This window comes from Sciurus carolinensis, chromosome X (assembly GCF_902686445.1).
Source record: "Sciurus carolinensis chromosome X, mSciCar1.2, whole genome shotgun sequence".
Classification (NCBI taxonomy): Eukaryota; Metazoa; Chordata; class Mammalia; order Rodentia; family Sciuridae; genus Sciurus; species Sciurus carolinensis.
Window position 1 is genome coordinate 4,659,430 of NC_062232.1, and position 15,761 is coordinate 4,675,190.

Genomic DNA, 15,761 nt, shown 5'->3' on the forward strand with positions numbered 1-15,761 from the left:
AGCTGCTAACGGGGAAAGAATGTTGTTTACTGGAGGAACCCAAGGCCGAATGTTCTCTCTGATCTGCGGATGCTAACTCACAATAAGGGGGCTAGGGAAGAATAGAGGTGCTTAGATTAGGTAGAGGGAGTGAAGGGAGGGAAGGGTGTGGGGCAGGAAGGACAGTAGAGTGAACAGACATGATGACTCATGTGCATGTGTGACTGCATGACCATGTGATCCTGCAACATGGACCATCAGAAAAATGAGAGATGACCCTCCATTTACGTCTGATCTATCAAAATGCACAAATGCATCTACTGTCATGGATAACCAATTAGAACAAACTAAAAAAACTTTTTAAAAAAAGAAGTGAAAGCGGACTCTTAAGAAACCCGTAATCCAAGGACACCCTCTGAAGAACACCCTGCCTGCGTCCGCACGACGGGGATTCACTTCAAAAAGCGCAGATGTTCCTGTTCAGAAGTCTGGAACAGGAATTAGCTGGAAGACTAAGTTTTCTGAGGAGGAGAGGACATGGTTTGAACTAGAGCAAGATTTGGACCCATCTCACATTTCGCTTACGATCAGAGACAGAGGGCTTCCTGGAGAATTGGATTTCGGAAAGGAAGGAACCAGGAGATGGAAACCTGCCTTTGGCACCGCCGGCCTGCCCGCAGTTCCCTGGAGATCACGGTGGGGACATTTCCTGAGAAGAGCCAGAGGTGTGGACCTGGAGTGTGGGGGAGGGGCTGGCCACTTGCATGTCCCCTGCCTGCTGTCCTGAAGGTGGAGGCCTTGAGAGGCAGCTCAAAGCAGGACCGGCAAGGCGGAAGGCAGAGGGAGCCACTAGCACGTGGCGGGTCCTGGTCCAGACACAGGAGAGAAGGGCCCCCACCCCCGGCACTCTCCCCACGCTGGGGTCTCCGTCCAGCGCGCCTCCCGGGTCCTTCCTTTCCCACATTCTGCTTTTGTGTGGGAAGGTGTCAGTGTCCGGAGCTCACAAATCACGAGAGGATCAGGAGGAACGTGGCCCTCGCTCCCCACCTCCACGCTGGTTCTTCCTGCTTCCGCGGTTGCCTGGGACTCCACGAGCAAGCCCCAGGGACCTGTGTCTTTGTTTTATGTTTATCTCCCAAATTTAATAGCAGGCACTTTCAAGGCAGAGACCAAAATACATCCAGTGTTGGGAAAAATGTGTCTGTGTGTGCGTGTGTGTGTGTGTGCGTGTGTGTGTATACAGTCAGCCTGCTATAAGTGTAGGCTCCACATCTGTGGAGTCAACAGAATAGGAATCAAAGACCTCATCTCACTCCGAACAGAATGGCAATTACCAAGAATACAAGCAACGATAAATGTTGGCAAGGCTGTGGGGGAAAAGGTCCACTCATACGTTGCCGGTGGGAATGCAAAGTGGTGCAGCCATATGGAAAGCAGGGTGGAGACTCCTCAGAAAACCTGGAATGGACCCACCATCTGACCCAGCTATCCCACTCCTCGGTTTACACCCAAAGGACTTAAAATCAGCACACTACAGTGACGCAGCCACATCTATATTTATAGCAGCTTAACTCACAATAGCTGAACTATGGAACCAACATAGATGCCCTTCAACAGACGAATGATAAAGAAATGTAGTGACATGCCACACATGCCCACAATGTACATACACACACAATGGAATATTACTTAGCTTTAAAGAAGAATGAAATTACAGTATATGCTGGTAAATGAATGGAGCTGGAGACTATCACGCTAAGCAAAGTAAGCCAAACCCCAAGAAACAAAGACTGAAAGTTTTCTCTGATATACGGATGCTAATTCACAATAAGGGGGGCATCTAGGGAAGAATAGAGTCACTTTATTTAGGTAGAGGGAGTGAAGGGAGGGAAGGATGTGGGGCAGGAAGGACAGTAGAGTGAACAGACATGATGACTCATGTGCATGTGTGACTGCATGACCATGTGATCCTGCAACATGGACAGTCAGAAAAATGAGAGGTGACACTCCATTTATGTATGATCTGTCAAAATGTATAAACGCATTCCACTGTCATGTACAACTAATTAGAACAAATTTTAAAAATTTTAAAAACTTGGGAAAAACATTCCAGCTGTATTGAACACACACGGACTTTTTCTCGTTATTATTTCCTAAACAATACACTAGATCAACTGTGCACACAGTGTTGACATCGTATCAAAAGTCACCTAGAGATGGTTTAAAGCGCGTGGGGTGGGGCATGTGCATGGGTTATATGCAAAGACTATGCTATTTTACGGGAGGGATTTGAGTCCCCTTGGATTTGGGTATTCGTGGGGCAGTGGTCTGGGAAATAATCTCCCACAGACGCTGAGACATGACTGTATCTGTATCCATATATGTGAGTGCACATTATGCAAATGTATACACACATGCCCACGATATTTATAGAAAAATTTACAGGACGTGTGCACTATATGGAGTATGTACATCATGTATTTAGTGTGCATCAAACATCTTAGGGAGTGTTATGCAACACGTATGTGTGTAGTATAGCATATTGTGTTTCTAGGACCACAGTCAGTAATATCAGGATTCACAGGCACACATTTCAATACAATGAACCAATGAACAAGTGGATTTAAAAATGAATGAAGCTGTTATGCATGGTGGGTTCAGGCCACTCATCCCAGCGGCTCTGGAGGCTGAGGGAGGAGGATCGCAAGTTGGAGGCCAGCCTCAGCAACTTAGCAAGGTCCTGAGCAACTCAGAAGACCCTGTCTCTAAATCAAATATAAAAAGGACTGGGTTCCATCCCTGGTACCAAAAAAAAAAAAAAAAAAATGATGAGTGAAGCTGCTAAACGTATAGAAATAGTTCCATGAGACTTTTTAGGGAGCAGTTATAACCGTTATATAACACCTGGACTTCCTCATAAAAATAGACCCCTTTGAATCTATTTAATCTCCAAAGAGACGGTTTCTCCAAAAACCAGGAAGCTGTGCTCCTGGTACTTTTTGAAAGCGTCCCTTCCAACCAACCTGCTCATTGGGATCCTACCTCTTCCCAGGTGGTGGAAGATATTTATTTATGGGCAACGGCTGCATCTACCTACAGAGCCAGCACTGCCTCTGTGGAGTTTAAACGAGCGTTTAATGCCTTCTTCACCTTCTGATCCAGCTGCACTACCTCGAGGAAGCAGGCTTCTGCAGTCGGATGAACCCATGTCGCCAGGGTCCCAGGACAAGGGACCTTCTCCCTGGCCCTGTCCTCATTCCTGCCCGGTCCCCTGAGCCCCTTCCAGGTGCAGCAAGGCCACCAGTCCCTGGAGCATCCACTCTTCACAAGCCACAAACATCGAGGAACTGATTTTACAAGTAAGATGTGCATGTCCTATGAGACCCTCTTGCTTTGCTCAGTGACAAACACTAATTACGAAGGCGAGGAAAACCAATGTGGGAAAGCTTAAGGGACTTCCCTCAATGGGCCTTAGGTAGCTTTCCAAAGAGAACCACGGCCACAGTGTGACAGCAAGGAAAACAGACAGGCCACATCTTTAGGAGGGAAACGACAGCGGTAACAGTTTGACAACTTGGATTCTCTTTAAAAAGAAGCACGCACATGTACAAAGTCTGCAAATAAGGTTAAGTGCAAAAATGTACTCATACACGGCTGGTGGGAATGCAAACTGGTGCAGCCACTCTGGAAAGCAATATGGGGATTCCGCAGAAAGCTTGGAATGGAACCACCATTTGACCCCATTATTCCACTCCTCGGTTTACACCTAAAGGACCTAAAATCAGCAAACTACAGTGACACAGCCACATCAATGTTTATAGCAGCTCAATTCACAATAGCTAAACTATGGAACCAACGTAGGTGCCCTTCAGCAGATGAATAGATAGAGAAACTGTGGTATATATACACAATGGAATATTACTCAGTCTTAAAGAAGAATGAAATTATGACATTTGCCAGTAAATGGAGCTGGAGAATATCATGGTAAGGGAAATAAGTCAATCCCAAAACAATCAAGGCTGGATGTTTTCCCTGATATGCAGTTGCTAATTCACAATGGTGGGGGGCTAGGGAAAAGTAGAGTTACTTTAGGATATGTAGAGGGGAGTGAAGGGAGGGAAGGGGTGTGGGGCAGGAAGGACAGTAGAGTGAACAGATATGCTGACTCATGTGCATGTGTGACTGCATGACCATGTGATCCTGCAACATGGACCATCAGAAAAATGAGAGAGGACACTCCATTTATGTATGATTCATCAAAATGAACAACTGCATTCTACTGTCATATGCAACTCATTAGAACAAATAAAAAATCAATAAAAAAAGATGACTCATAAGGTGTGGATTTTTTTTTCTGTAATGGTCCTGGGGACGGCACCCAGGGACTCGGACATGCTAGACAGCACCCTACCACCGCGGTACATCCGGCCTCAGTTTTCCTGGTCAATTTCCTTAGCAACACCAAAAAGACTGCACTGCCAACAAGCACCTTCGTCACGCATGCAGAGGCGGAATTATTCTGCACAGAGTTCTTCCATAGGTACACAGGCGTGTGTCCCGATCAGTTCAAGAAACAAGCCAAGGTCACTTACTGCGACTGGTGGTGTGTGTGGGCGTGAAGTGAAGGGACACCTTGGCACTCTTGAGGCGGGTCTGTCCCCAGTACGTGATGGCCTGTAGCTCCACCGTGTAATCGCAGTCTGGCTGAAGTCTCTCCAGGACTACGGAGTTCTGAAGCTACAAAGGAAGGGCGTATCCCCTTAGCCCATTACCAACGGTCCATGCCTCTCATTTCTGTAGCAGATCTCAAGACATCATAAAGCACGGCATGTCCCTTTAACTTCCTGAGGTCAGACGCTGTGTGCATTCACCCCTGTAGAGTCCACTTCTACCAAGGATCGAAATAGGTTTCATAAAAAGGCCAAAACCCATTAAAAAAGTACTCTTCCTGATGCAACAACTAGATTAGATGCTCTCTGGCAGGGTGGCAACAAATGATTTCAAACATCCTTCCTTCTAGATGCTGGTTCGAACAGAACAGAGAGCTCTTCCTAATGAACTCACACAGACTTGCGTTGCCAGAGACCTAGGAAGGTTAGGAAACTGCATTCATTGTACTTTTTTGCTATCTAGTCTGCACCTTCTGAGAAAAGTTCCACCAGAAGTTGTAAGACTAATCACCTTGACAAAATACCTCAAGATTTTTCTGCCATAGTTATTACCAATGTCAAACACTGACCCAGTTTTCTGTAGGTGATGCTGATATAAAAATGAAGTCAAGCAAAACTGTATAATCAGTCCAATGTCTTGGGGACAGATAGGAATTCTGCAAAGGCTGAAAGAGAAAGTCATGTCTCCCAAGTGCACAGATCAGGGTGAACTTGTGGGTCTTAGAACTGAATCCAGGGCTTTTTCTACGGCTTAGGGTTAGGAGAAGTTTATTAGGTTCCCTTCCAAGAACCTGTAATCAAGACAAAGAAGATGGTTGCCTTAGAATTTAAAATACTCATTGAAATATAATGTATTTGATTATATAAAAAAGACAGGTGGTGGACGGGCGTAGTGGCACATACCTGTAATCTTAGCCACTTGGGAGGCTGAGGCAGGAGGATCATGAGTTAGAGGTCAGCCTCAGCAACTAAGAGAGGCCCTAAACAATTTAGTGAGATCCTATCTCAAAAAAATAAAAATAAGAATAAAAAGGCCTGGGGTGTGGCTCAGTGGAAGAGGGCATTTGGGTTAAATCTGTGCTACCAAAAAAGAAAAGATGATATTGAAAAGAAAATGTGTCTATAAAGGGGACAAATTGGTAGTAATTAACATTCATGAAGAAAAATATGTCGATCATTAATGTGACACCCATGGACAGGATTAGTAGTATTCTTTCCAGCAGAGAACATTCCAGTTTTCTATTTTTAACGAGCTGCTTTAAGATCATTCCAGTTTTATATACCCAGGGTGCTACACTGTGGTCCGAAATCACCAAATTTTAGATCACATGAGTAAATCTCTTGCTTCAATTCCTCTGTTAGCACCCTGATTCCCACTCTGTGCTTGTGGAGATCTCTTTGCAGGGAGAGAACAGATGTTCATGGGCATTTCTGAATGATGAGTTTAAGGTTGTCCGTAAATGGAGAGCTGGCATCAGACTCTGCTGGGTTTTTGAGGTATCTCTGAGCAGAAATCAAACCTTCTGTCATGGGATCAGCTCTGGGACAGATTCTGGACTGCTGTTGCTGCCCCTAGTGACTCCCTGGTTTCAGCAGCTTGCCAGCTGGTATCCCCAGTAAGACTGCTTCCCCATGGACAATTTCCTCTTTTTACCACCAGCAGGTCTGCGTGAATCTGGGCTCCCCATCTCCTTTGCTTAGCATTTATTTGTTTAACTGCTTATCTTTCTCCCTAACCTCTTACCTTCCGACAAGGTCAACTAAAATTCACTTCTTTCAGAGGTTCCCACAATTTAGTCACCGTGGATATTAGAATGGCGTCTTAGGAAAAGGGAAGACTTGATGCCCAAGAAGAAAATTCTTATTCCTTTTGTGCTTTTCTGTGTTCTAATCTTATTGATCAATTGGTCAAACTTTAATATCGAAAACTGGAATGATTCACGTAACTTGCTTCTTTTCCATTGGACAACACAAACACAACATAGTGACCCATGATTTAGGCTACCAAGAATGTTACCATTTAGATATAAAGTGTCCCCCACAAGCTCATACATGAGACAATGCAAGAATGTTCAGAGGTGAAATGACTAGATTATGGGATGCAACTTAATTTTTGCATGAATACCTAGATAGGGATTAACTGGGTGGTGATAGTAGGCAGGTGGGGTGTGGCTGGAGGAGCTGGGTCACTGGGCTGTGCCTTTGGGGTTTAGATATGGTCCCTGGTGAGCAGAGCTCTCTCTGCTTCCTGGTGCCATGTCCTGAGCTGCTCTCCTCCTCCAGGCCCTTCCGCCATGATGTTCTTCCTCACCTTGGGCCAGAGCCATGGAGTCAGCCCACCATGGACTGAACCTCTGAAACCATGAGCCCCAAATAAATTTTCCTCTAAAATTGTTCTTGTCAGGTCTTTCGCTCACTGCAGCGAAAAAACAAACTAAAACACTGGGTTTATGAATAATTAGATTACTAACTGTGATTAATAATGGTGACTAATTAAGTGTATCATTTACACTTTATTTATATCATGGACACACGAGAGACATAAATGGCTAATATCCCCGGGTATCTTTGATACTGCTTGGTGATGAATCTCATCTAATGCCACATGAAGTGGGGAGCGACTAACATTTCACCTTGTCCCTTTTTCCTCTGGATTCCAGTGGTTTTACAACTTTAGCTCTTGAGCTGGTTCTATGAGATAAAACAGGGCAGAATTCTTCAAAACATGAGAGATCAAACTGTATGAAGACATCTTCAAAATGAAAATAATTAAGTGCCAATGAAATGGGCTTTGGGAGACATAATTCATAATTCTAAAGAGCAGAGACAATCTTCAGTGCAAAGAAGTCTTATCTTCTTAAAAGCATTTTTAAACATAATTCATTTAGGGAATTCAACTTGATAAATGAGGGGGAAGAGAAAAGTGTTTATGTAAATTTCCTAACAACAAAATAAAGAAAGGTATACTAGTGTGATTAAACATTGTGTCCAACCAGAGAAATGAAAAGTTGTACCCCATTTGTGTACGATGAATCCAAAAAAGTTTTTTCAAAAAAAATGAGAGAAGGTTACACTAAAAAGAAATGGGGTAACTAACTCCCATTAATGCACTAAAATGTCACGTTCACTCTGATAGAAATCTCGCTGCAGAGAAGGGTTGAAGGGAGATAGAAGGTCTTGGTATCTGCATGGCAAGCCACTTCAGATTCTTCTTAAATCTATGTGAAAAACGACATGTGGTCAAACTGTACTTCCTCAGCTGTGTGCAGGTGGAGACACCTTGAAATACAAGAGCCAGGAACATTTGCTTTCCAATTTACAAGGGGGCGGGGGAGGCACATGAAGACATCTCTCATTATTTCATTTTCTTGGCCAGGCAGGTAAGAGGGACATAGTTTAAATTGTCGCTTTGATTTCTAAGGTGACGCTGTAACTGCCATTAGAATAAGAACATGGGTGACTGCACTAAAGTCAATTGCTTTTGCCTCAGTGTGGAAGAAAGAAACCCTTAGCAGGCAAGCTCGCCGGTGTCCGGTGGCTCTAAAAAACACGGGAGGAGAGCAACTTAGAAAGACCTATCCCAGATTGGTTTCAGAGGTCTCAGTCCCTGATGGGCGGCCCTGTTGCGGTGGGCCATGCAGCATGCAGACTGGCACCGTGAAATTGCTCTCCTTATTTCTTAGAAACGAAGAGGAGGAGGAAGGGACTGGGGTCCCCATGCCCCTTCAAGGACACACCTCCAACGTCCTGAAGGGGTCCCTTAGGTCGCACCTCTGAAGACCCCACCACCTCCGCCCAGCTCCCAGCAGGGACCCTTAATCCCACATGTGGACCCTCAGGGGACACCTGCCCAACCCCAGCTCCTGCATTCCCCAAACCCAGGGGAGGGCGGGCGAGAGAGAGGCCACCGTCCACCCCGCGGTGCAATCCCGCCCGGCAGGAAGGGACCCGTCCTCCTCTCCCTTACCCCATCTGTCGTCTTCCTCCGCTTCTTCTTCGTCGGGACGAGGGACTTGCTGCTGACCGTCCAGCTCCAAAACACTTTGTAGTGGTGCACAGGCACGTCTGGCTCCTCGGGCAGGTCCCAAGCCACGGTGACGGTGACGGTGCCGTCGCTGTTGATGGTGGAGTTGGCCAGCCGGAGGTCGGCCGGCGCCGGTGGTGCGGACGGATCTGCAACCCCAGTGGAGAGAGAAGCCGTCTGAGTCGCGACCAGGCGCACAACGGGACACGGCTTTTATGTGCACATCAGGAGACTCGGGCGTCCCGTCCAGTTTTGCCATTTTGCCATTTCTGGGGTGTCCGGGAACCCAGGATCTCAGCTGTCAAGAGTGAGATCGGGTGCTAGAGTCGCCAGACCAGAAACTCTGCGTGGACACGACATCGAGTGGTAGCAGCTGGAGACTCTGTCCTTCATTTCCAGGTGCAGAGTGACCACAGGCAGGCGGCCCGCACCGCAAGCCCGGGGTTCCAGCTACATCACCATCTGCACAGGAGGCGCAGAGACACCAAATCTAACAACAGAGGGACGAAGAAGCCAGGAGGAACCCTGGTGGTCGCTGCGAATCATTGCAAGCTGTGGAATCCCGGGCTTGCTTCCCTGGTCCACGGTGCCTGGCCCGCAGACCGTTAGTTGCTTCGCTATTTAAAATCAGAAAGTTTTGCCATATTTTTTTAAAGAAAGGGACCAATCCAAAGCCGGTGAGCCCACGATACTGCTAGATGAACGGTTCCCCAACAATCGAGAGCAGGAATTCTCTGAAGGTGCCCAGGATTCACACTGGGACTTGCCGGGTCAGTAAGTCCAGGCGGAGCCCGTGAGACGCGTACTATGTAAAACGGGCGACTCTGGGGAGATGGCCTTCACCTGGACATTTCTCTGCCTGGGGCCGGGGAGCCGGGAGTCTGCCCCCCAGGAACTCATGCTCTCTCCTGTTTCTTCTGGAAGCGAAGCACCGGCTTCCTTCCCACTGGGTGTCGCAGAGACATCTGTTTGGGTCACTTCCTTCTCCCTGAAACACCCTCCTGGCTTCTGGGATGCCTCTCTCTACTGAACCTGCTTCAGGCTCCTGCGAAGCTCCTTCTCAGCCACCCACACCCTGTTCCTCACGATCCGTCAGCTCCCAACACAAGAACATTCCAGTTTCTGAACATGGGCCTTCTTCCCTTGTCCAGCGGGATCCTCTCTAGGGCTCACATTCAGCATCACAGAAGTAACAACCCTCTCCGAGTTGATGGCTCCCCATCTCTGAACTTGAGTTCAAGGATTCAGATGCCCTCTGGTCAGCCCCACATGGAGGTCTGAGAAAGCTTAACGGATCCAGAACCAGAATCAGGATGCCTCCCACGCTCCCCCCGGACACCCTGCCCTCGTCTCCCTCGGGGCAAACGCGCCTTCCATTGGCTCTGCCCCAAACATAGACTCCAGCCATCTCCTCTGCCTGCATCCACTTTCTGCTGCTATTATGAAATACTGAAGGCTGGCCACTTTATAAAGGAAATAGGTTTATTTTGACTGCATAACCACATCAGGTCCCCCTTCTACACTGGCGCCCCTGGCTTTCTGTCTTACTTATAGTAAGAGCACAACAACCTCCCGAAGGTCCCGCAAATCTTCCACATGCTGCCTCCCAAGACTCCTTAGGTCATTGTGGGTGTGACCTTGAAGGGGACTCTGAGACCCCCAGTCTCTTCTTCCTTCCCTCTCATTCCCCAGCCAGGAGGTGAGTGGGTTAATTGAGCTGGTCTCTCTCTGCCGTCAAGTGCTGCCTCACCACAGGACCAAAAGCGACAGGAATAATCGAAACCTCCCAAAACCATGAGCCAAAATAAACCTTTTCTCTTTGTTTGTCGACACCTCAGGTATTTGTTATAGTACCAGGAAGTTAATATAGTCCCCCTTCCCCAAGGAAATCTTACCATACTTTTCTCCTGCTTTAGGATTCTCCAAAGTCCTTATCACCAATAGACATATCGCATACTATCAATAGAATAATATATATCTTTCATACTTTTTCTCAAAAGTACGGCCCATGTGGACTCTTGATCCTACCAAGTTGGTGCACTTCCATGACTAGGATGAGATTCTCCTCATCTCTTCCTCCTCCACAAATAATCACTATTAAATTGGAAAGTTGAAATGCAGACGGCAGATTGAAAATACTAGAAAAAGAGAGTCCATCTGCCCTGGACACGTCCAGACTTTTCCTCGTCAGTATAACAACACTTACATAGCCTGAGGCACCCCGAGTCAGCTAGAGAAGATTGAAAATCTATAAGAGGATGCACCGGTTACCTGCACACAGTGCCCACGTTTGTGTGTGGGTTTTGGTATCCTCGAGGGTCTCAGCCAATCCTCCGTGAATGCTGAGAGATACCTGTACTTAGTAGTTTTCTGTCTCCCTGTCCCGGAAATTAGGAAAGCGCTGTCTCTTTTCTTCCCTTGTGCATATTCCCGCATTCAGGAGAGCCCCTAGCACGCAGCAAATGCTCAGCAGGCGTTTACCTTCGATGCAATGGTGATAATCCAGAACACTAGCATCTAGTTCGTGAAGCATGACAAAACAAGGAAGAACGAAATTCATGCAAACAGCCTAGGAGGAAATAATGCTTTCAAAAACATGAAGATCTGCTTTATACTTTCTCAAAAGTAAGACTCTTTGGGACAATTTGCACCACCAAGGGGGTGTACTTCCATTACTAAGAGAAGACAGTCTCAGTGGTTTTTCTTCCTAAAAATAATCTCTATTAAGTCACAAAATCAACAGAGAATTCTGGAGCGGTGGAGATAACCCACTTAGAGCTTCCAGAACACGCATGGCTGTTATTTATTTATTCATTTTTGGTATTGGGGATTGAACCCAAGGGCACTTAACCACTGAGACCGGCACTTTTTGTATTTAGAGACAGGGTTTTGCTGAGTTGCTTAGGGCCTCGCTGAGTTGCTGAGGCTGGCTTTGAACTCGCGATCCTCCTGCCTCAGTCTCCTGAGCTGCTGGGTCTGCGGGTGTGCCCCACTGCCTGGGTCTGAATGGCTGCTACTTTGGCACAGCTTAACATGTGGCTTATGTATGTGGCTATGCTGTAATAAAACCTCATTTGCAAAAACAGGCCACGTGCTGAATCTGGACCATGGTCTATGCATTGCCAGCCCCTAATCAAGAGAATTTTGAAAGCAGTTATGGAACTAACTCTATGAAACTTGACGTGAACCCTGTTTATTTGCAATTTTACTAACACAAGATTGTATATTATTGATTAGATGTTGCATTACTGTTCCCTTTGGAGATAGGGAATCTGAGGATCAATTTCTCAATTCTCTAGCTCAAGATTACAGAGGGAGAGGGTCAGATCCACATCACAGAATGAGCATTTTCTCAACTCCTTCATCTGAGTTTCAAACCAAACATGTTCCCTCTCTCTCCCTCCCTCTCTCTCCCTCTCTCTCTCTCTCTCTCTCTTATTTCTCTTGCTGACTCATTCCACTAACTCCTTTGGATGCTCACAATTACCTGCAGGAATGCATTGCAGAAAACATGCCACTCTCAGAGATAACCGAACCGGGCAGGTCCCCTGAGCTCCTTCCACTCACACACAACGTGCATGACTGCGTATGCAAACTACGTTGAATATTTAGTATGTGCCTCCAGCTTCGGCCTTGGAGAAAAACCATCCCTTTTATCGATGATCCTAGGTGGTGCTTTTAGCAAAAGAAGATGGACCTGCTGACTTTCAGCAAGACAGAGTTCAGGTTTTATCACTTAACCTTTCGTGGCACACGTGACAAGCAACAGAGTAATAGGCACGAAGTCTCGGCACAAAGGAACACTTTGAGCCTGGTGTGGGCAGAGTGACAAACGGAACCACTTATCACCCTGGGCGAAATGCAGGTCTATTATTGCACTGACATGAACTCTCATGGGAAAGGACCCCGTCCGCCTGTCCCGGGAGAAATTCCATCACTTTTTGTGAGGCAGTCTCCTGTACGGTTTGCAGACAATGCTATTTGTTATATAGAAACTGTGCTTGCATGTTTAAAAAAAAAAAGAAAAAAAGAAACAGATAAATAGCCAGGGCTACAAAGAAAGTAACCCCTATAAATAATCACAGGCTAACACACACACGCACACACACAATAAAAACTATATGTACTGCAGGAAAATGAATGTAGATGTCTGAAGTCACACTTCCCACTGAGCTGCGTCACTGGATCACCTCGGAAGGGATGGGACCAAGATCGACTGCAGTTTTATTTTTAAAGCCACGTTGCAACTATGTTGCAAATTCTCCAACCAAATAGAACACTGGTTCTCATAATATTTAAACCTCATTTTTTCCCTTTCCAGATATTATAGTTGGGATAGTTTACTTCCCCCTTAAAAAAAATATTATTCGCCGTGCAGTATCCTAAACACCCAGGCCGTAAGTCGTGGGAAAGTTGCTGAAGCTTCATGGCAGGTAAACTGGCAAGTGTTACATGCTTTCAAGACTCATGTATGACAAAGACTTGCTCAGTGGAAGTGGAACATATGAGCAGCCGTGGGAGTGTAGTCTTGGGTCCCCAAGGAACCCCAGGGAACTTAGTTACTACCAGTGAGTTCTGTCTAGTCTTACCAACACTTTGAAATGCACGTGCAGAACAGCCGAGCGTGTGAGCCCTAGACCCCGTGAGAACGATGCTCCCTGCTTCCTTTCCCTTTGTACTGCATGCAGAAACAAGGAGAAAAAGAAAGACGGGAAAAAAAGAAAAAAACTCCAAATATGGAGGGAAAAAAAACCCTGCCATAAATATACGAAGACATATGAGGTTAATGAGACCTTAAGTTGCATTTTTACCTTTTTCTTCATAAGATCCCTTAAATGTATATCATTTTTGCAGTGTCAGATTGATGCTGACTAATCTAAAATGTCCCAACGAATGTTTGCCTGCTTTGAAAAACATAAAAAAAAAAAAAAAAAGATTCTGATTTTGTCTTATGGGGTCCACTAAATCTGGAATATTTTCTTCTTCCTGTGCTCATTTGCATTTGCACATAGTCCCAAGAGCCAAAAGCAAACCATTTTTTTCCCAAGATTCTTCAGAGGTGTAAATACGGTCTTACCATAAGTAGCAGCCACTGAGCAGTTTGTATTTCGGCAATATATGCACTTTTACCCATTCCGTGAATATGAACAATATCAAGGAAGAGGTTCAAGACCCATTTGCTGATAAAGAAGCAAAAAGAACACAAAGCCATTGTGTATTTTTCTGCAGATACAACCCTGACCCCAATAGTGTGCCTGCCGAGTTAGGGTCTCCCTTAGTTAAACATCAGTGGCTTTCTTATTCCACGAAGTGGACAGTCATGTAAAACCTGTCTACCGCTGAGAGAAGAGGGAGAAGAAAGCTGAGCAGGGAAAGACGTGACCTTTCCAGTTACTACCTCCGGCTCCTAAAGGAAACTTGGCAATATTTAATAACATTGGGATTCCTTTCCGGTGGTGAAACTACTAACACATGCGTTTAAAATCAATCCACCATTTCTTAGCGGCCGCGTGTGAGAGGGATCGCAGGGTTGTTGCATTAGACAAGAGGCGGACTTCCAGGGCCCCACCCGGATTCCGGGGTGCTTCGTGGTTCCAGGGCTCTGCCACCTGTACCTCCTCCCGCTCTGAGGTTGTCTGGATCCAGAGCCAGCTCTGCCTTGCACAGCTGTGGCGGTGCCTGGACCCCGGGGCTCCCTGACGTGCCTCTCCAGGAAGTCACCGCTGGACGGGGCATGCTTTCCACACCCCAGCTGCCCCTGGGGACGGGGCTCCTCTCGGCCACAGTGGTAACAAGTGTCGGGAGTCACCCTCTGCTGCCTTCCTGCCCCTCTTACCTTCCCCTGGTTTCCTGGATCTCCACCTACGTGAACTACCACACTCAACCCCCCTGAGCTGTGGAAGCTTAGAATCTTGCGGCTTCTGGAAGACTCCCAGCTTTGGCTGGCCGTCTCTATGGCTAAGGTTGCCTTTCAAGGCAGCGTGTGTCAACAGACGTGCACACACTAGTACCCCTCGCGCTCCGCAGTTCCCAGTCGTTTCTTCCAGGTGGAATGAAGTAGAAAAGGAGTTTAGGTAGACCCTAGGATCTGGCTGGATGAGCGGCCAGAAAAGCCCTAAATCTCAGGGGTGACCTGAGAAGGCAAACCAATATGGGCCAGCAGGACATTTCCAAGTTCCAAATAAAGAGAGAAAAAATGGAAAGGGGCACTAGGCTATGCAATCACTATTAACTTTATTTTTAATTCTTGTTTTAACCCAGAGCACTTAGCCATTGAGCCACATCCCCAGTCCTATTTTGTATTTTATTTAGGACAGGGTCTCACTGAGTTGCTTAGGGCCTCGCTAAGTTGCTGAGGCTGGATGTGAATTTGCGATCCTCCTGCCTCAGCCTCCCAAACTGCTGGGATTACAGGCATGCACTACCATGCCTGGTTTTTGTTAAAATTTTAAGCCAATTTCCCTTCTCAAATACTGGAGAAAAAAAAAATGGCACATGGAACTTTAACAAATAAATTTAAGAGGCATTTCAAGCTCTCTTTTATTCCTACTGCTACCAGCAAAACTTAAAATACAAATATAAAAATAAAAAATTCCTGATTTTACCCATTCTGTAATTCTGGATAGTTTCTGGAGCAGGTAGGAGTTGGTGGTCGCCAGGAGCAGGGTATGCATGAAACTGAGCTATAATCCAGGCATTAGAGTACTTTCTAATCTAGGCAGTTAGAATTTTCTATAAAATAGAGATGTTGAGTTAGGATTCAATCAGGGCAGAATAAATGAGTTAAAAAGAAATTACCTTCAACACTCACCAGTCCACTCTGGCAAACTACAGATGAATTTTGAGTTGAACAGAATCATAAGGAAGATAATGGCAAGAATTTAGGCTTCTCTGTGAAAATTGGGGTTATAGCCTGTGAACACCCAACAGCGAGGCTAAACTAAATAGAACTCTATTTTTTTTTTATTCTTCTTTTCTTTTTCTACTTAATTAATTTTACTTTTATTTCCAGAAGTGCTCATGGCAGATGAAAAACATTCCTTCCCATTATGGCTAGATCGCTACCTGCCCCAAGTCCGTTAGATAAT

The 15,761-nt window shown here is 46.0% G+C and overlaps 1 protein-coding gene across 2 annotated transcripts in view; it reads right to left on the minus strand.

Moving 5' to 3' along the window:
* Positions 1–15,761, minus strand: part of Anos1 (anosmin 1) — a 186,460-nt gene that overhangs the window by 63,729 nt on the left and 106,970 nt on the right. The window contains exons 7-8 of one of the 2 annotated variants that reach the window (XM_047536878.1): positions 8,617–8,822; positions 4,572–4,716 (exon numbers count right to left, since the gene is read on the minus strand). The exons of the other annotated variant lie outside the window; for it this stretch is intronic. Of the exons in view, the coding sequence (XP_047392834.1) occupies positions 4,572–4,716; positions 8,617–8,822 (351 nt within the window). The remainder of the gene's footprint in view (positions 1–4,571; positions 4,717–8,616; positions 8,823–15,761) is intronic. 2 annotated transcript variants of the gene reach the window in all.